Source organism: Sorex fumeus, unplaced genomic scaffold, assembly GCF_029834395.1.
Source record: "Sorex fumeus unplaced genomic scaffold, SorFum_2.1 ptg000047l, whole genome shotgun sequence".
Taxonomy (NCBI): Eukaryota; Metazoa; Chordata; class Mammalia; order Eulipotyphla; family Soricidae; genus Sorex; species Sorex fumeus.
The window spans coordinates 2890964-2910251 of NW_026606104.1; the positions used below are offsets into that span (position 1 = coordinate 2890964).

The 19288-nt window shown below is 52.2% G+C and overlaps 1 protein-coding gene across 2 annotated transcripts; it reads left to right on the forward strand.

Annotated features, from left to right (window-relative positions):
• Positions 1–707: 707 nt before the first annotated feature.
• ACP6 (acid phosphatase 6, lysophosphatidic) lies at positions 708–18852 on the forward strand. Of its 2 annotated transcripts, none has more exons than XM_056123108.1 (10): positions 708–1176; positions 7569–7706; positions 7815–7945; positions 8315–8391; positions 11216–11303; positions 12002–12134; positions 13323–13423; positions 15161–15256; positions 18038–18203; positions 18644–18852. In XM_056123108.1, exons 1-10 carry the CDS (start codon positions 979–981, stop codon positions 18788–18790), a joined length of 1275 nt encoding a protein of 424 aa, XP_055979083.1. In that variant the 5' UTR covers positions 708–978; the 3' UTR covers positions 18791–18852. The 2 variants fall into 2 exon arrangements, with proteins under 2 accessions (XP_055979083.1, XP_055979084.1); XM_056123109.1 differs by having other exon boundaries at positions 18038–18175.
• Positions 18853–19288: the final 436 nt, after the last annotated feature.

The window sequence follows — 19288 nt, forward strand, 5'->3', positions numbered from 1 at the left end:
GAACATCTCAACTCTCGCCTTGACCTGGCCACTAAAGCTGCTAGCACCAGGTGTGCGCGTCCCGTTGCAAAGACCAAGGCTATAAGCTTGGAGTGTGGGGTTGGCATGGGGGGCACGGCAGAGTCCAGAGGAACCAACCTAGCAGATGACTGCACAAGGCAGGCACCTTTTGTAAACAAAGGGGCGGAGTCACCGGGACCCCAGCTTTGCGTCTTTTCATGAGAAAGATGCTGCAAGTGAGCAAAAACGTTCTTAAAGTTCTGCCTGTTTGCCACGAGCCTCTTGGAACGCAGGAGGGTGGAGATGCACGAAGGAGAATACACACAGCTACTGCCCCGTGCGAAGTCGTTTTGGTAACCCCCAGTTTCTCTGATTGCACGATTACAGTCTTCTATTTACTCCAGACTCAAAATAGTCCTCTCTGCCAATTAATTCTACCCCTGATTCGCAATTTCCAGCCTAACAGGGTGCGAGTCTCGCCAATGTCACCCTTCATCCTCTCAGCCACCCCGCCCTGCCCCTTGGAACCTCAAGAACTAACCAGCGGGGGTCAAAGGCGAGGACTGGGCAAATCCCCCCGGGAGGTGCACACCGCGCGGCGCCTTGTGGGAGTTGTAGTTCTCTCGGCCCAGGAGCTACGGACGGGCGTCGCCACGGGACTCGCTTTCCCGCGCTCCCTTGCGCGAACTCTCTCGGGACAAGTCCCAGGGCGGGTGGAGAGGTGGGGACCTTGATCAGTCACCGGCGTGACCCGAGTCTTCGCCAGTGAGACGTCCGGGGCTGGCTGCGGTCCCTTCCCGCGCGCTGGATGCCGGGCTTGGAGTCCAAGTTTCCCGCGGGCAGAAACACGGGACCCTGAGCTGTGCCTGGCGCTGCTGAACGGGACGCGGCGTCGCCAGCCCGGGGATCCCGTCCCGGCCTCAGAGCAGGGCTGCATGCGCGGTGCGCCACCGTGTCCAGGCGCTCGGGGCCTCAGCGATGACCGGGGCGTCGCGCTGGCGCGCGTGGGCCCCGTTGGGCATCCTGGGCTCGTTGGCGCTCAGCCTCCAGCAGCGGCGCGTGGCCCGGGCCGAGTCGCAACCCGCGGAGCGGTGCCCGCTGGAGCTGAAGATGGTGCAGGTCATTTACCGACACGGGGCGCGGAGCCCGCTCAAGCTGCTCCCGCACACGGAGCAGGTGAGCGGCGGCCGGGCGGGCCCCTAGCTTCCCCGTACCCGGCTTGCTGGGGGAGAGCGCGGCAGGCGCAGGGCCCGCATTGGAGACCCCCTGATCTTGGCTTGGGAGCGCCCCACCGTCGGTTCCAGCCCCGCAGGTGCAGCGCGGGGTGATGTGGCATCAGGAGATCGATGTTCTCAGAGGGCTTGTGACTCGCGTGGGAACTTGGTGACGTGCAGGTTCTGATCCAGGGGCTACCGGGACTCCTGAGGCAGCGATCTGGGGGAATGAGGGGGTGGGGGTGTGGGGCTACACCGGCTGTGCTGAGGAGTCACTTCCAGCAGGGCTCAGGGGACCCTAATGCGGTGCTGGGGATTGAACCGGGTGTCCCGCGTGCAAGGCAAGCGTCTTAACCTCTGGCCTTTCTATCCGGATCGAGTTTTGTTTTCTTTTTCCTTATTCTTGAGTAACTTGACTTACACTGTCTTCCGAAAAGTATTGTAGCAATGCTCTAGAAATAAAACTGAATTCAGGTGGATATTTTACAGATTCAAAATATTAAAGTGAGCCCTGCCTTCAGATTTTCCTGATTTTTTAAATTTTTTTTTATTTATTTATTTTGCGGGAGGGTGGGGGCACACCCAGCGTTGCTCACAGCTTACTCCTGGCTCTGTGCTCAGGATTCACTCCTGGAGGACTCTGGGAAGGGGATTGAACCTGAGTGGGTTGTGTGCCCAATCTGCTCCAGCAACCTCCTTTTATTTTTATAAAAATAGAGTCTAGTTACTGCCCCAGCCCCATGGTGGATTAAGCCATCTGGGTATTTATGTGTTTGAGCAGAGAAGTCCCTCAGCATGTAAGTCTCTGCTGCTTAATATCCACTGCTTGCAGAGCAGTCCTTGACGGTGAACCGTTCCACGCACTCATTCATTTGGACTGGTATTCACGCCAGAACTCTACTCAGCTGGGAAGCTTAAGAAAATGCTGACTCCTGGGCCCTCCCAGCAATGCTAGTCCCAGAGCATGCAGTCATGATAAAAGCTGTCCAGGTGAAGCTTCAGAATGATCTGGATTGGATAATATTTCAGAAGTTGAGGCTTTGGTACTGAAGAGATAGTACAGCAGGCCAAGACACTTGTCTTGCACACAGCCAACCCAACTTGGATCCCCAGTGCCCCATATGATCCCTGAGCACAGAGCCAGGAGTAAGTCCTGAACAATACCAGTTGTGGAGCAAAAGCAAACATAAAATCGACCTTTTAACCCACAAGAGATTTGGATGTCATTCACTCAGGATGTATCTCAGGTTTTGGTAACTTAAAAAAACAAATTCCCATGGGTGCCACTGTGTAAACACAGTTTCGACCCTGGCTTTTGGACTGGAGAGGTAGTATAGTGGGTAGGGTTCTTTCTTTGTACATGGCTGACTGGATTTTGATCCCTGGCACCCCACAGGGTTCCCTACGTCCTCCTGGAGTGACCCTGAGCACAGAGCCAGGAGTAATCCCTGAATATTGCCCAGTATAGCCCAACAACCAAAGCATAAGAACCAAAGACAAAAACCATGGCTCTCCTCTCAGCTATAGGCCTGGAAGGTCTCTACTTTTTTTCATGGAGATTTCTATTTGTTTTACTTGGAATGTTGAGTCTGTTTCCCAGTTCAGTCCTACCTTCAGAGAAGTGTGCTCTGGCATTATGCCCTGATTCTGTGTTGAGGAAATGATGGGAAATAACCCCACAGAAATCACTGCTGTGGCTCCTGTGAAGCAGTTTCTTCTATTCTCTGTCCTCTTTATGGGGGCCCTGGGGAGGAATTTGTCTCTTCGCATTAGAAATGGTGTGCTTCTCCTGAGCACTTGGCGTGCTTTCCTCTCCAGGCTGCTCTCGCTGATCAAGTTCCTCCTTTTGCCTGGAAGCTTGCCGGCTCAGTGCCAGTTCTGTGGCCCACCTACCATAGGTATGGTGCTTGCATTGGTGAGTCGCATCGCAGCATCCATTTGTTTGTCCCTGTACTCATTTGCTTTTGTCTTTTTTTTTTTTTTTTTTACTTACTTGGAATTGGCCGCCTTACTCCCTTTGTGTTTCGGGTCTCACTGTCACCAGCCTGAGTTAGTTCTTGAAGAGAGAATATTAGAAAGTAATAAAATGATAAAGTTAAGCCCCTGACTCAGAAGCTGAAGAGTGAGAACGAAGGTGTGTGTGTGTGTGTATGCGTGTGTGTGTGCGCGCGCGCGCGCGCGTGCACGCATGCACGTGTGTGGGTGGAGGGCATGAACATGAACACTGTGTGTGTGACTGACCTGGGTGTTGTTTTCTCTGAAAGACTAACAAGACATCGCTGTGTGTGACATGACCTGGATTTGTGGAAATCATCTCCCTGCAAACACCAGAGATCTCATTTGGGGTGTATATGCTAGACCGCGTACAGAGCTAGATGGATAATTCACTCATGGCTGTAGACCGGGGCACAGTGTAGTAGGTCAAGAGAAAGACTACATGGATTTCAGCTATGGAAAGGTGGTGGTGAGGCATTAGGGTAGCAAAGGAAGCGTCAAACCTCAAATGTTCCAGACTGCACTCAGCTTCCAGATACCCCTCCGTCTTGGTCACTGTCTTGGGGCATCTCCATTATCCTTTTTACTCAGACTGGAGTCCAAGTGATTTGTTCCTTTCTTCTTTTTCTCTGTGCCAACATCAACTCCAAACAAAAGCTTCCAAGTCCAAGCCAGCTTTCCTGCATTCATTCCTCCTGCTTTCCCTGAGGCTTTAGGTTCCATCCATAAGGCTGCCGTAATATGGAAATAGTCTTTTCTGCATCTAAGCTTCCCATTCCAGTTGTGAGCTGGGCTGCTGGCTTTCAAGACCTGTGCAATCTGGGGCCAAGGGGAAGCCAAGTGACTGGAACTCTCAGCTCCCACTGGAGTAAGAGTGACTGCAGCTGTGTATGATGTTGTAAAGCCAGGTTACTTCAGTAAAGTTTCATCTTTGAAAAAGTGGTGCCTGGTGTTTCATAGCTATTTGTTATTATTATATTTGATATTACACTAAGTGGATATAGTCTTTAAAAGTAAAATGAAAGAGGTGATTTATTGTGGATATACAAAAATGTCTGTTGGTATATTTCTGATATCCTTTACAAAAATTAACTCAAAGTGGATCATAACAAATTATCTGGCAAAACCAAAAATACATTTACAATGCTATTTAAATCTAAATGGTTTTTTCTGAGTTATTAAGTAAATGTAGGGAAAAAATAAACACTTTTGTGACTATAAATTACATGGGAAATAAAATGATTGAAGCAATCAAACAAAAAAAAGTAAAATAAAAGGGTACAGTGTAGGTTTTTGTTTTGTTTGGGGACCACACCTGGTGGTGCTCATGTTTTACTCCTGGCTCTGCATTCAGGAATCATTCCTGGAGGTGCTTGGGGGACCATACAGGATGCCAGGAACTGAATCCAGGTTAGTCATGTACCTGCTGTCTTATCATTCCCACCTGTTAAGTGCAGGTTTCTTGAAATTGGATGAATGGAGAAGAGACCTGTGTCTTAGGAGCCATTGAGAAAACTCTTAAATGGGGGGCATTAGAAACCAGAGGTGTATTACTCAAAAATTCTTACAGCAGTGCAGGCACTGAGTTATTGTGTGCTTATCCATTCATTCATTCACCAAGTGTCTGTGTGTCTGGCATTTTGGCTACTTTCCTTTCTTGGTGTCAACAATCAAGGAATGGTGGCAGAGCAGCCACTTAACAGCCAGTACTGGCAGAGTAATGACAGCCAGTACTAGCATAATAATAACCAGTAATCGCATAGTATAAACAGCCTGTACTAGTATAGCTGTAATAACCAGTACTTGCACAGTAGTAACAGCCAGTATGTGTTTATTCTTCGAGGGCGGCTCTCCCCCTGGCCACCCGGTTCTGGGGGCCCAGGCTGTTCGCCCAGCCAGGGCGGTCCCAGCCATGGGGCAAATGGTGGAGGAAGAAACGAGCGCCAAACCGGTTGATTGATTAGATGACGTTTATTCCATTCTCCACATGCGCCTGCTCTAGTCTCTCTGATCCCCCTATTCTAGTCTCGCATTGCCCCTCATTCTCATGTCTCTCCCGCTCATTTCTCCGTGCTCCATCTCACAGCCTGGGCTCTCTCCCTGTGCCTGCTCCTGTACTCTAGCTTCTACATCCTTCTCTGTCTGTCTCCCTTGCTAGTCTCTGGACAGTCCATCTCGCAGCCCTGCCTCTCCTCTCTCGGCTCTCTAATCTCTCCAACTCCCTAGCACTGGGGGCACACACTGCACCCAATCAGGTGGCAAAATCAACATAAGAAAGCCCTTCCTGATGGCCCACCGTGTTCAAAGGAAACACCACCTAAGAGGTATTCCAAAGCTGTTCCTGACTGCCCAAGGGCAAAATACCTCTTAAGATGTTTTTCTCCTTTCCTCAGTCCAGTAACTCTATCAACATCTTAATACTAGTTATTTTTGTATAAAGTAAGAGGTACATTGAGGCTTGTAGGGCAGCTCTCCTGGGAACATCTTGCCACAGACTCAGACTACAGCGCTCAGGCCAGATTAATCTTTCCTAAACCTAGCAGGGTCCTAATCTAGTTATTACTTTTTGAATCATGACAGCATTTGTCCATGACCAAGCTCTTAACTTATAGTTAAGCATTAGGCACTTTGGCCAGGCCCATCTCGATGCCAGGGTAGTACAGAGCTTACCGCTTGCCCTGGTTCCATCCAGTCTCTTGTTGGGACCAGCTTTGGGGTGCGTTAGAAAGTAAGGGCAACTGAGGCATAGGTCGAGAGAACAGATGCCCAGGAGGAAAATATCACTGAGAGTCATGTAACAAAAGCATAGCATATACTGTATTCTTGTGTTCATACAAAACATTGCTCCAAACAAACTATGCAAAGGACTTAAGGAGAAGAGAAAAACAATATTTACAAGTCAACAGAGCACAAAGAAAGAAGTTACGAATAAACACAGAGGAATGGGAGCACTGTGATGGGAGCAACTCAATAAACCTAAACTGCCTGAGTTATGCAGGAAGGACAAACCAATGTAATCCTACAAGTATGAAGATAGTATTCTAGTAATAGGGCTTATGGTCCTGGCATCACAATGCAAATGCTGCTGGATTTGTTTTGTTTTGTTTTCATGGGGAAGGTGGGGTAAAGGGCATACCTTGCAGTGCTCAGGGCTTACTTCTGGCTCTCCATTCAGGGTTCACTCTGGGGGACCTAGGGGAACAGTTTGGAAAGCTAGGGATTGAACCCAGGTTGACTGCCATGTAAGACAAACTCCCCACTCACTGTATTATCCTATCCCTCTGGCCTTTAAGAATCTGCTCTGTGTGTGTGTGTGTGTGTGTGTGTGTGTGTGTGTGTGTGTGTGTGTGTGTGTGTCTGGGTGGGTGGGTGGAAAGTTTTATTTATTTTTTACTGAATATCTTTGTGATAGACATTACAAAGCTGCTCGTGATTGGGTTTCAGTCATACAGTGATCCAATACCCATCCCTCCACCAGTGTACATTTCCCACCATCAATGGTTCCCCATTTCCCTCCCATCATCCCCCAACAACCACGCCTTGCCTCCCTCCCCCGCCCCTCCGCCCCAGCCTGCCTCTATGGCAGGCACTTTTCTTCTTTCTCTCTCTCTGCTTTTATCCATTATGGTTTGCAATATAGGTACAAGAGGTCCTGGTGTTTGTTCAGGGCATTCAGTATTTTTATCAGAAAGGGAAGACTGGAGTAGCTTTTTTAACTGGGTGGCAGCTTTGGGGTGTGGACAAGACTGTTGAGGCTGTAGGAAGTACAGGGCTGGAGGCTTCCCCTTCCAACCCTGAGGAAGCCTGGAGATTTCAGTCACCAAAGCTGCATACCTGAATTTTCAGCAGATTATGTCTCAGTGATATCTGTCCCAAGACGGTGGAGTCCAGATGTAGGCAAGGCAGCAATTTTGGATTGTGGAAGCAAGTGGCTGCCCAGGATTCTGCTTGGACAGGCACCAGGCTGATCCGCTCCTGCCCCCTCTGATTTACTTCAGTCTGTTCAGCCTTGCGTGGATCCGAGATTAACTGTGGCTTTTGATCTCTTTCTAGATTTATTTATGGGTCTCTGATGCAAGGCCAATAAAAGAGTGTGAATAGCTAAGCCAGAGGTGGTTTATGGGTGTGGCTCTCACATACCTAACTTTTGATCATTTAATTTCTCTGGAAACTTGGTCCTGAGTTGTTGGGGTCCAGCCAGAGGCACATCAGCAATTTTGGGGTATCAGGAAGCCTGAAGGCACCATCAGGTTGTTGCTGATGCACTCACTGGCACTGTACTCACTGATACACTGGCCGGCACTATACCCCTTCTTTAAGAATCTTTTTTTAAAAAAATGTGTTTATGTGTGTGTTTAGTCACAACAGGTGGATTGGAATCCCCAGCTACTAGAGGTGCCTCCCCAGACTCAGTTCGATTACACAGTCACCAACCTGGCCGGTGGGCCCAAACCACCCTCGCCTTATGACTGCGAGTACAATAAGACCATCCTGAAGGTGAGTGGTGCTCCCCTGGCCTGGAACACGCCTTCCCCCAACCCCTACCCCAGTTCTGGTGGTTTTCTGTCTGAGAGTTGGCTCCACTCTCCTCGTCACTCACCACAGGGGGGCATGTGTGCTGGCCAGCTGACCCAAGTGGGCATGCAGCAGATGTTCGCCCTGGGGAAGAGACTTCAGAAGAAGTACGTGGAGGAGACCCCCTTCCTCTCGCCGGTCTTCAACCCACCGGAGGTCTTGTGAGTCATTAAAACTTTAGTCCTGGTAGTCATTAAAACTTGGCAGTTCTCTGCTCTGACAGTCACCTGGAGGCACCTGCTTGTGACTCATCCTCAAAAGCTTGGGGCAGTTGCCCGCAGGAGGGGTTCTGTGCATGGGTGTTCCTTGGAGTCACCACCCTTGACCACAGCAGTGCCGGCTCCCTGCCCCCCACCCCCACCAGGATGGCCTTTCTTCCTTGTTTTCCAACCAGGGCTCCTTCTGGTCTCATTCCTTCCGATGCTACCCCCCACAGTTGGCCCCTAGTCTTGTGTCATGCCCTCTAGTTGTATGATTTTTCAACTGGTTTTCAAGCCCCCCTGAAGACCTTCTTTCTCTTTCCCTTCTAGTATTCGTTCCACTAACATATACCGGAACCTGGAGTCTACCCGATGTTTGCTGGCGGGGCTTTTTCAGCACCAGAAAGGTTTGTGGACTAGGGAGAGGCAGAGATCTGGAGGGCAGCCCAGGCCTATGGGGGTCCCAGGGTTGATCCCCTGGACGCCCCCCAGACCAGCCCTGCTCACCCCCAGCACTTCTGGGAATAGCCCCAGAGCATTGCTTGGGAGACAAATGCTTCCCCCTCCTGCCCCCCCACCCCTGTACCACTACCAGATAAAGTGACTTTAGAGTCTCACACCCAACCCCTGTGTCACCACCACGATGCTTTTCCTTCTCTCTTTCTGGGTCTGTTTCCTGTGTGTGTCACTTCTACCAGGCAGCTGCTCTCAGGGCCTCCTCCCTCCCTTCCCGTCTGACCTCTCCCAACCCCCTTCTGCCCGCCTCTGCCATCTCCTTTGTCCTCCCAGCTGCTAGGCTGGCCCCTGGCTCCCGTGTTGCTCAGTCTCTGGGCGGCCCTCGTGGGCGCTTGTCAGCAACCCCAGGGTTTTTAGCCTGGATGAGACACTTTGAAAGGAAGGAGCCTGGAGTGGCCTATCTGAACCCCTGCTGTTGATGTCCCCCAGCGGCCCCAGAGGCTGCTGGCCACCTCTCAGTGGGGATAATCCCACGTCCTGCTCCCCTGCCTCTTCGTTCCCAGAGACTGCACTTGCTGATTTCCTTCACGGATCTCAGTTAGCGCAATACTTTGCCTTCGGCATTTGCCTTTGCTTTGAATTGTGCTTGTCATATTTGAGTTTCAGGTCATCCTGACCTCCCCACTGTAACCGTGGGGCCAAGGAGACAAAGACCCTGATTATTTTGTTCGGCTTTTTAAGCAGTATTTCAAATGGGTGTTTTAAAAATTTTTTTCAAACTTTTTGTCAGGCTTTTGAAAAATACATGAAGGAGTGGCACCTCCAGGCCAAAGGAGACTTGCCTCATCCCCAGCTGTGATGAGTACTGATGCCAGCCGTGACTGAAGCTGCTGGCCAGCAAGGGCGTGTGCCTGAGTCACAGAGAGCAAACAGCTGAGCGGACGAGCTGCCCCTGGTTCCGGGGGGAATCCCCGGACTGGGAAATCATCTCAGTGCCTGACTTCCGAGAGTGCCATGCCTGATGCCCACGAGCAGTTGTTCTTGCCTTAGGACTCCCAGGGCCGTGGTGGAAGTAGGAAAGCTGATTCTTGCTGGGAGGTCAGGGCTGAGGCCACCCCTGGTTTCCAGCAGGGAGGAAGCAACAGCCGACAGCCTGTCCAGAGCATAATGCTTTGAGAAGTGACATGGAAGCAGCAGCCAGGTGTCCTGAAACTCAAATGGCGCTTACTCAGAACTGCTGCCTCCTTTTGCCCAGCACCTGGGGGACTCAAATAAACTTCAGGACCCCAGAAGGAACTATTGTTATGGAAGAGGTGCAACAAAGTGCTGGGCTTGCAGGGCATCAGGCAGTGGTGAAGGGGGATTTGGTCTGTACCAGCCAAGCCAGTCAGTCATTCAGTAGGTAGCTGAGTGCCAGCTCAGGGCGCTGTTTTCAAGGTCCACTCTCCAGATAGCAGTGTCAGGCACAGACTGGAATATGGACCTTGTGCCATATTCAAGGTTAAAATCACCATTATTGTTCTGACATTCACAGGACGACCTGTACACACTGATCATTATTCTCTGAGGTCTGCACATGCGAGCCTCCACGATTCCTGTAAAATGTACCGTCATCCCATATTACAGCTGAGAGGACTAAGGCACTAAGGTGGCTCTCTAGGGACACAGACCTGGCAAACATTGGAGCTGACGCTCAAACGCTCGCATTCAGTTTCAGCGTCTGCTTCCCCTTCCTGCCCTGCCACATCTGTGCAGAGGGCATGAAGGGTGGAGAGCTTGCTGGTCACTCTATCTCTTCTTTTTTTGCAGTGGGTCCTGCAGAACCCCATGATTTTTTTTTGAGCGGGGGTATGGAAAAGAAGGGCAGTGGGCAATGGGGCATGCAAGTGGCCAGTGCTCTGGAGCCACCGCTGCAAAGCCACCATCCCTCAGAGCGGGAGGGAGGTGTTGCTGTTTTGGAAACAGTTGGAAATCACTGTCACTCCTACCCCCTCAAAGTGACCCTCCAAAGACTGTGGCTACCACAAGCTATTGTATGGCTGAGCTGTGGAATCAAAACTGAGTGTCTGACTCTGCTTCCCTCCTCCTGTCCAACCCAGTGATGTCCAGGGTATCGATGGCCGTTTGTGTGGGGCCAGGGCTCCATGGGACTCTGAGTCACAAATCAAAACACTGACCGACTTGGTGGATTGCAGAGGGCCATGGCAGGGAGGGCTGTTTCTTGTGACAGCAGAGAAGGGCAGGGGTGGGCTGTGGAGGGGGGTGCTCGCCCTGGCCCTGTCCTCTGACCTGGATGCCTGTGGGGGGTGCTAGAGTGCTGGGCACTTGGTGCTTCTAAATGCTCGACCAGAGGGAGCAACTATGCAGCTGTAAGAAATGTTGGTTGTCAGCATCTCCCCCAGTCTCCAGAGCAGACTTGCCTTTGGGGGAGGTGGCGGGGTCTGAACAGACTCATGCCTGTGTGACCCCCTGTCTCACCTAGTGTGAGTCGCTGTCCTGTTTGGGAAGCCAGAACATCGCCTGGTTCCAGCCAACCCGGACACCCCTGCTCAGCCAGAATAACCCACGCTGGGAGGGTCCCGAGGCAGAACGCGGGGATTGAGTCTGGGGAAGTGTTTCGTCTCCCCCAAGCCAGGTGTGTGGTGCATTGTCCTCCAGTCTGGCGTCGGTCATGTGCATCTCAGCAGCCCCCAGTACGCAGACAGGAGGTGGGGGAGGGCAGCGGGGACGGACCACTGAGGCCTTCTCTGGCCTGTGCTTGCTGCTTCCTTCCAGGGCCTGCTATCATCCACACCGATGACGCCAGCTCTGAGGTCCTATACCCCAATTACGAAAACTGCCAGAGCCTGCGGGAAAGAACCAGGTGACCCCACCATGAATAAAACACCCTTCCTCACATTGCACCCAATGCCCCAGGCACACTGTGCTTGCTGTGCGGCAGCCTCAGGGCCGAGAGACTCCTGCTCTGTGCCAGGCCCCAGGGAGTGGAGCAGTTTTTGTCCACAGCAAAGGGCCAGGAGACCTGGGGAGGGCCAGGGAGGCTGAGGCAGCTACGGGTGCCTCTGTGCCAATTCTAAGGTATTGTCTGCTAGTCCGAGGCAGGTGATGACTCGGCAGGTGCCTTAAAGGGGGATGAGGCCAGTCCTCAAGTCCCAGGTTTGGCTGTGGCAGCAGACAACCCTGTACACCAGCTGCCCTGCAGGTAGGGTGCTACAGGCTGGTGGCACTTCCCATGTCGGGCATTTCTGGCTGGCTGAGACCTTTCCACAGAAGGGACCACTCTGCTTTCGGTAGAGCTTGGCCATCCTGTCGCCATTTTCAGGGGTCATAGAAGAAAATGCTAGAGTGGAATTGGGGGCGGGGGGTGGGGGAATAGTTTTATTCTAGGTCCTTACTGACTGGGTTTACAAGTCACCTGGCCTTGTAGGGTGTTCATGTCCTTGTCTGGAAAGTAGGACGAATCCCTGCTGAGCCCAGACTACAGTTGAGGAATGACTGGGATGGGGCTTTTGTACTGGAGAACCCAAGAGGCAGATGCGAGTGCCTTGTTCCTCTCTGCAGAAGCCGGAAGAGGAGCGCCTCTCTGCTGCCAGGGTTCCTGGAGGACTTGGAGAAGGTGAAGAATGGTTTGGGCATCACCCAGAGCGACACTGTGGACTTTCTCAGCCTCCTGGATAATGTAGCTGCCGAGCAGGTGGGTGGTGCCTCCTGGGCCTGGGGCAGGGATGCTGGAGGCTGGGCTGGGCCCCGGAGGGCCATATGGAGAGAAAGTTGGAGGCAGCTGTGGTCACACTTCCCAAAGGAGTGCGAGGAGAAGGAGGCATCGAGAAGGAAGCCCCCAGCCAGGAGAGTGGCATTTCACAGGCAACCAGCGTGTCTGAAGAGTGTCTCCAGCCTGTCCCCCTACCCTTGGGTTCTATGGAGGGGTGGAGGCGGGGAGAGAGGGATGGGCATCTGGACACTTTGGGATCTGTCTGTGTCATGTTTTCAGTCCCTGTCCACATCAGCAGATAAAGCATCTGAGCACACTACAAGGAAGAGAGTAGATTCCTCCTTTTGGTTTTTCCCTAACCTTAATCTAGAACCTTATTTTTTCTCTCTAGCAAATATTCATGATCATGCACTGGGAAATACTTTTTGGATTCCCAATTTGGATACCTAAAGACCACATGCTTGTCCCTTCTTTGAAAGCCCAGAGCGCCCTTCAGGCAAGTGCCCGGTGCTTAGGGGCTGATGTGGAAGATGGCTCTGGGCTGGGTTCAGCTCCTGAATGTGAGCCAGACTGTCCCCCAGCACCGCTGGATGTGGGTCCCCTACCCCATCTGTGCAGATGAACATCTAGGGCACAGCTCTCAGAAGGGAGTTTATAAAGTCTTCAACTGGCATGATTTTGAGAAATGCTTCTGGGGAAGATGAAGAACAAGCAGAAGTGTATGATTTCCTCACATTGCATTTTTTTTTTATTTGTAGCTTTCAACATGCACAAACAGGGGCCTGGAGAGATAGTACAGTAGGTAGGGCATTTGCCTTGCATGTGACTGACTGGGGTTCAGATGGACCCCTGAGCCTAACTGGAGTGACTCCTGAGCACAGAACCAGGAGTAAGGCCTGAGCACCTGGCCGCCAAACAAAAACGTACAGACATCAAACATTTGGTTAAGCAGAGTATAGATAAGGTGTGTGTGTGGGGGGGGGTGCAGGGGGGATGGTCAGTGTCACTGGCTCTCAAGAGCCCCAGGAAGAGCTCCAGAAAGGTGTTGTGGGGCCCTGGGTTTGGAGCCGCTGAGGCATTTGCTCAGAGTTGACACATTGAGCCCTTCCACCACTGCCCAGCACAGGGTCTGAGGAGCATTCCTCTCACCCTTCCCTGTGGTCCTTTCAGGCACACAACCTCTCAAGCAGCTCTGTGCTCAGAAGGTTTGCACGGTTGATCGAGCAGAGAGCTGTGGATACCGCCTTGTACATCCTGCACAGCGAGGACAGGTGAGAGGCTTGAGCTGCTGTGTGGAGTTCTGCCACACCCTTTTCTGAAGCTTGGACAGGTGACGCCTGGCGCTCTGCCCTCTGCATTGCGGGCTCATGCCTATGGGTCCAGAGGCTTTGTTTGGGGACAGCCCCGTCCCGCATGTTGCTTATCACATGACATGGTTCCCAGGTTGTCACTGTGGGCAGGTGTTGTTATTCCTCACAGGCCCACACCCTGGCTTCCTGGGGGACAGCACCGGGATGGGGAGTTATGGGCTGGCATGCACGGTCTTGGGGCAGCCTGTACGGGTCTGTCTTGCTTTCTTGGCATTCCCTGGCCCTCCCCAGCAGGGCTCTGCGCTTTGAAGCCTCTTTCCTGACAGCTAGAATGGAGCGTTTTCCCTCTCACCAACACTTAAAAAACACCTTTAGAGCATTCAGATTGCATCTGGATAAAGTCACATCATGGAGGGGGAAGATACACAGAGAAAGAGTTTTCACACTACTGTTTCAGCCTCTGGTGGCTTTCCCCTGCCGCCCCACCGGCAGAGACCTGTGCCTGCAGGTGCTGGCCCCTCAGACAGCCCAAAGGCTCCAGCCACAATGCCCAGTGGGCTGCCACTCCCTGTGACCTGCCACTCTGCCTCATCTGTCCCTAAAGGCCTCTCCACCTGCAGATATGCACTGTGCTGTCACTACACTACCACCACACACACACACACACAGAGTGAGTGCTTGAGGGTTTGTAGCCGATGCAGCCTTTGTTGTGGCTTCTCATTCCTTGTAGCATGGATGTGGCCACAGAGGACTTGTGAACAAAGGGGCTTGGCTGTGTTCCAATAAAACTTTATTTACAAAAAACGGCAGGCAGTTGGATTTGGCCCTTGGCCATAGTTGGCTTTATCCTGCTGTTAGGCCTTCAACACCAGACCTGCTCTATTCTCCTTTCCTTTTCCATCATCCCTGGTTCCGTGAAACTGCCCTTTCAAGGACAAATGTTTGCAGCTTATACTGCTGTCCACTTGCCTTGCCTGCATGCCTGCTTCTGGGAAGTGTGTTGTGGGCTGTGTTGGTCTGGACTCCTCTCCCACTGCTTCCAAGGTCGCCTCTGAAGGTGGCTCTTTACCCTAGTGCCCTTGGCTGAGGACTGACGAGAGATGCTATCTGGGATGGGGAATCCAAGGAGAGAGGGAGTTCCTCTGAAAGTGAAAGGTACCAAACCATGTCCTCTTGCCCTGTGCTGGCCCTCATCGTTCTTGTTTGCTATCAGAGAGGCCAGGCAGGCCGCTCCAGCCGCTGTGTGATCTTCATCGCACAAGTTGGTAAGGGGTAGTGGTGACACCCAGTGACAGCCCCGTCAGCTGGTACTGAGCCACCCTCCCTGGCCCAATTCCTGAGAAGAGCCCTGGCCGCAGACGCCTCGTGTAGGATGACGTGGCTTTGGGTCAGCCCTCGGAGGGAGGCTGTAACTCAGACTCCCTGTCCTTCACCGCTGCCCTCTTGCTCCCCGTGGCTGCTGCTGCCTGCACCTCAGCCCTCCAGGTGCTGACATATTTGTGCCAGGTACCTGGCTTGTGCCTCTGCCCGCGAGTCTCTGCATCTTTGGGGCACCCACAGATTCCAGGCTGCGCCCGTGTTTCCTACTCTGGCACCTCCGCACACCATATGTCCTTTCTCAGCCCTGCCCAATTGGGCTAGAGAAGGCCTATGGGTGTCAAGTGCTATCCAGGACCTCCTTGTTCTCTCCTTGCCCAGGAAAGGCCTTCAGATGGCTGTGGGGCCGTTCCTGCACCTCCTCCAGAGCCACCTGCTGAAGGGCACCAACCCTGCCACCCCACCCGGCGACACCAGGTACCTGGGACAGCGGCTGGCCACAGGGAAGGACTGAGGCCACGAGTTTCAGAGATACTCCCAACGTTTTATCTTTCTTCCGGTCACTTCTACCCAACCCATTGTCAAATATTTATTTTATCAGCAAAAGACTCCTAAGTTAATTTTTTCTTCCTCCACCAGCTAGTTCAATATGTCAGATAGACTCATTCCTTTTTTCTTCTTTTGTACTTTTGGGTTTTGGGTCACACTTGGCTGTAACTCCTGGCTCTGTACCCAGAGATCACTCCTGGCAGTACTTGGGGGACCATACGGGGTGCCAGGATTGACTCTTTGTGGGCAGTGTGCAGGACAAGCATCTGCCCACTGTACTATTGCACCAGCTCTCCCCACCCAGCCTCCCCCCAACAACTCCAGACAGACTCATTCTGTCACACTTATTTGGTCAGGAATAGTCCCAATCGTAGCTGCTCAGCTGTTTAGTTTGGACACCTCCATGGAGCTCCCAGCAGACTGCAGTGTCTGTTGGGAATTTTACAGGTTGGAAGTGCAGCCCAAGTGATGGTTTCAAGGGCTGGAGCACAGGCTTTGCACATGGGAGCCTGTGGTTGGCTCCCTGGCACTGTATGGCCCCCTAGGTACTGTTGGGTATAACCCCCAACCACCACTGGGAGTGGTCCTGAAATGAAAAATTAAAACGTAAAGAATAAAATGTTGGAATGGAAACCAGAGTGATAGTACCGCAGGAAGGGAGCTTGCCTTGTATACGGTAGAACTGGGTTTGATCCTTGGTATCCCATATGATCCCCCGAGCACTGCCAGGAGGAATTCCTGAGTGTCGAGTCAGGAGTAAGCCTGAGAATTGCCAGGTTTGCCCTCCCCATGCATCTTCCCTCCCCCCCCCCCCACCAATGTTGGAATTGGCCTGGGAGCCTCCATCATCTCTTATTCCTCCTGTGTTGGGGGATCCCAGACTTGGAATGTCATGTCTCCTAGCTGACACAAGATCTGGTCTGTGGACCAAGAGCTTGTTGGATTTCTGGGCTGTAACCTGACCTACAATCTCAGAATCAACATTTCTTCAAGAACCCCAGGGGATATGTACACCCCCTAATTCTGGAGAAGCATGATTGTGGCCACCTTCTTGAGAAAGATGATGTATAGTTCCAAGTTCCTGAACGTTAGGCCAAGGCTCATTGTAGCAAACTGATAGACCAGAGACCTCAGTTAGCGCAGGCAGAGGGGCAGAGATGAGGAAAAGTGATGAAGTAGGAGAAGCTTATTGGGGTGAACTCCCAGGTGGAACTCTGTGAACCTCAGATGAGACTGGGGTAGAGCCGGACCCTGGGCACAAAACAAAAAAGAAACTTAGCAGGGCAGGAACAAGAGAGTGGGTGCCTTGTGGGCTTACACTCAGGCTTTTTTTTAAAATTTATTAGTGAAACACCATGAGGTACAGTTGTAGATTTACAATTTTTTGTGCTTGGGTTTCGATTATACAATGATCAAATACCCATCCCTCCACCAGTGCCCATTTTCCACCACCATGGATAATATCCCCCCACCCCCATCCCCCCATCCCCCCCTGCCTCTGTGGCAGGGCAATCCCCTGTGTTCTCTCTCTCCTTTTGGGTGTTGTGGTCTGCAAAAGAGGCATTGAGTGGCAAACATGTTCAGTCCATAGTCTACTTTTGACATGCATCTCCCCTCCTGGGAGGATCCTCCAAACACCCTTTATTTGGTGCTCCCTTCTCTATCTGAACTGCCCTTTCCTCTAGGATACCCGGCTGGCCTCTAAGTTATGGAGTAATCCTCCTACACTCAGGCTTTTAAGTTGTCTTGGGCTGGTAAGGGGAGCAGAGACCTGTGGGACTGGTGTGTTTGGTATGGCCTTCTGTTATCTGTAGGGAGTCAGTGTGAGGAAGCACGGAATGCAGCCTGGTGGCCTCCTGGTGCCAGATGGGCCATAAGTCCATGCTGGAGGCAGGGTGATCTTTGATTCTAGGTGTGTTGCTACATTATCAGCCCTTTGGTCCGAGCAAACCTTACACAAACCATACAAAGTCTGCACATTACCCACTGCACATTACCCTTCATGGCACCTGAAATGACAATCCATTTCCTGCCGTACCTTTCCACATCTCATTTCCAGCACCCCGGCACTTGTATCTGTACATACAACATCCGATACTCGTTTTTTGGCTTAGGGTCAGGAAAAATAGACCCAATCTCTCCCAAGAGAAGGAGCTTGGGATCAGGCATGTAAAATGCACCTTTGTTACAGATCAAAGCCACTTGTGGAATGTGTTGAGCCAAAGAGGCTTATGGATTTCACGTACCTGCAAGCTTTCCTAATCAGAAACAAACCACTATAGCGGAGAGTAGGAAGAACACTTGCCATCAGTACACAGCACCCAGGCCTGAGTCCTCCCTGCTGCTCCCTATGCATCACCGGGTCCCAGGCTGGGGGAGCACTGCATTGGGTCCCCTGAGCCCCACCAAGAGTGATCCCTGAGTACAGAGCCACAAGTCAACCCTGAGCACCATTGGGGTGGCCCCAAAACAAAAAAGAAACTTAGCAGGGCAGGAACAAGAGAGTGGGTACCTACTGGGCAGGAAGAAGAAGGCCAGGGCAGCTGCCCTGGTGGGCCTCTCTGGTCGTGAAAGTTTGGGGTATGAGATTGAGGGTTCTCCCCACCATTTGCTACAATCAAGCTTTCTGGGCCGGCTCAGCTGGTTCTGAGGCATCACCCAGTCTCTGGGAACATGCTGCTCCCTAATGAGGTAGGCTCTGCCTTCCAGGAAGCTGTACCTCTATGCCACTCATGATGTGACGCTCATCCCACTCCTCATGGCCCTGGACATCTATGACAACAAGTGGCCCCCATTCGCAGCTGACCTGACACTGGAGCTCTACCAGCACCGGGAGTCCAAGGAGTGGTTTGTGCAGCTGCATTACTGTGGGGAGGTAGGATCTTGGGGGACAGACACAGTGTGTTCGGTTGGGCACCCCCGCTGAGCTGGGCAAAGCTCTCTGGCCCCAGGCAGTTCTGTGGGGGCCCAGTCAGCAGGTGAGTCTGGGCGATCGCCCAGGGCTGAGACAGAGCCGGTGTCCCATCCAGTTCAGATCCTGTGAACTAGGATCCTGTCCCCACGTGTCACTGTCACAGTGCTAAGTGTGGTGCCCTAAGGGGAGGCCAGTTTGTGACTCCCTGAAGGTGTCCAGGGTGGGGGGGAAGAGGGGATTGTACTGCCACTCCCCAGGTCCAGCTGCCATGTGGCTGTGTCTTCCCCACCAGCCCTCCCTGCACCTGGGTGCCACCTGGGGTGCCGTGTCTTAGGGTCCTGACATAGCTGGGAGCAGAGCTCCAGTGCTCTGTGGGTCCCTGACATGAGTTTCTTTCTCAGGAGCAGGTGCCCAGAGGGTGCTCTCATGGCCTGTGTCCGCTGGACAAGTTCTTGGGCGCCATGTCAGCTTACACCCTGAACCCGGACAAATATCATCTGCTCTGTTCTCAGGCCTACGTGATGGAAAAGGAAAATGGAGACAGCTGATTTGGGCAAACGGGAGGGGGTGCTTTTATTTTATTTTTTAAATAAAATGCCTTTACACAGTGCCTCGCCTGCTACTTTTTGGGACTGCCGGGCACAAGGGGCCATGTCTGTGCGCGGAAGGTAGGGGCTGTTCTCTCAACAGCCGTGGGTGGAGCAGAAGGCTGCTCTGTGCGGGGCCAGAAGTGTGTGCTTGTGACCGCCCTGCACATGACTCACAATGTTACCTGTTGGTAACGTTCCCTCTTAGGACTTCAATCCTGTTGTTTGCTTTTCCTCTCCTTGTTTTGCAATATACATGGTGATCTCACTTATCTGTGATATATAGAATACTGGGTGAGGGAATGCATAGTAGTAAGGGGGCATGCATAGATCACCCTTGACCCCAGTGTTTGGAGAGAAGGCAGGGTGGAATCAAGGGGGCAAGAAGTGAGCCAAGAGGTAATGAATGGGTGAACAAGCATCAGGACTTCAGTTATCCCAGTGATATGAGTGAGCGGT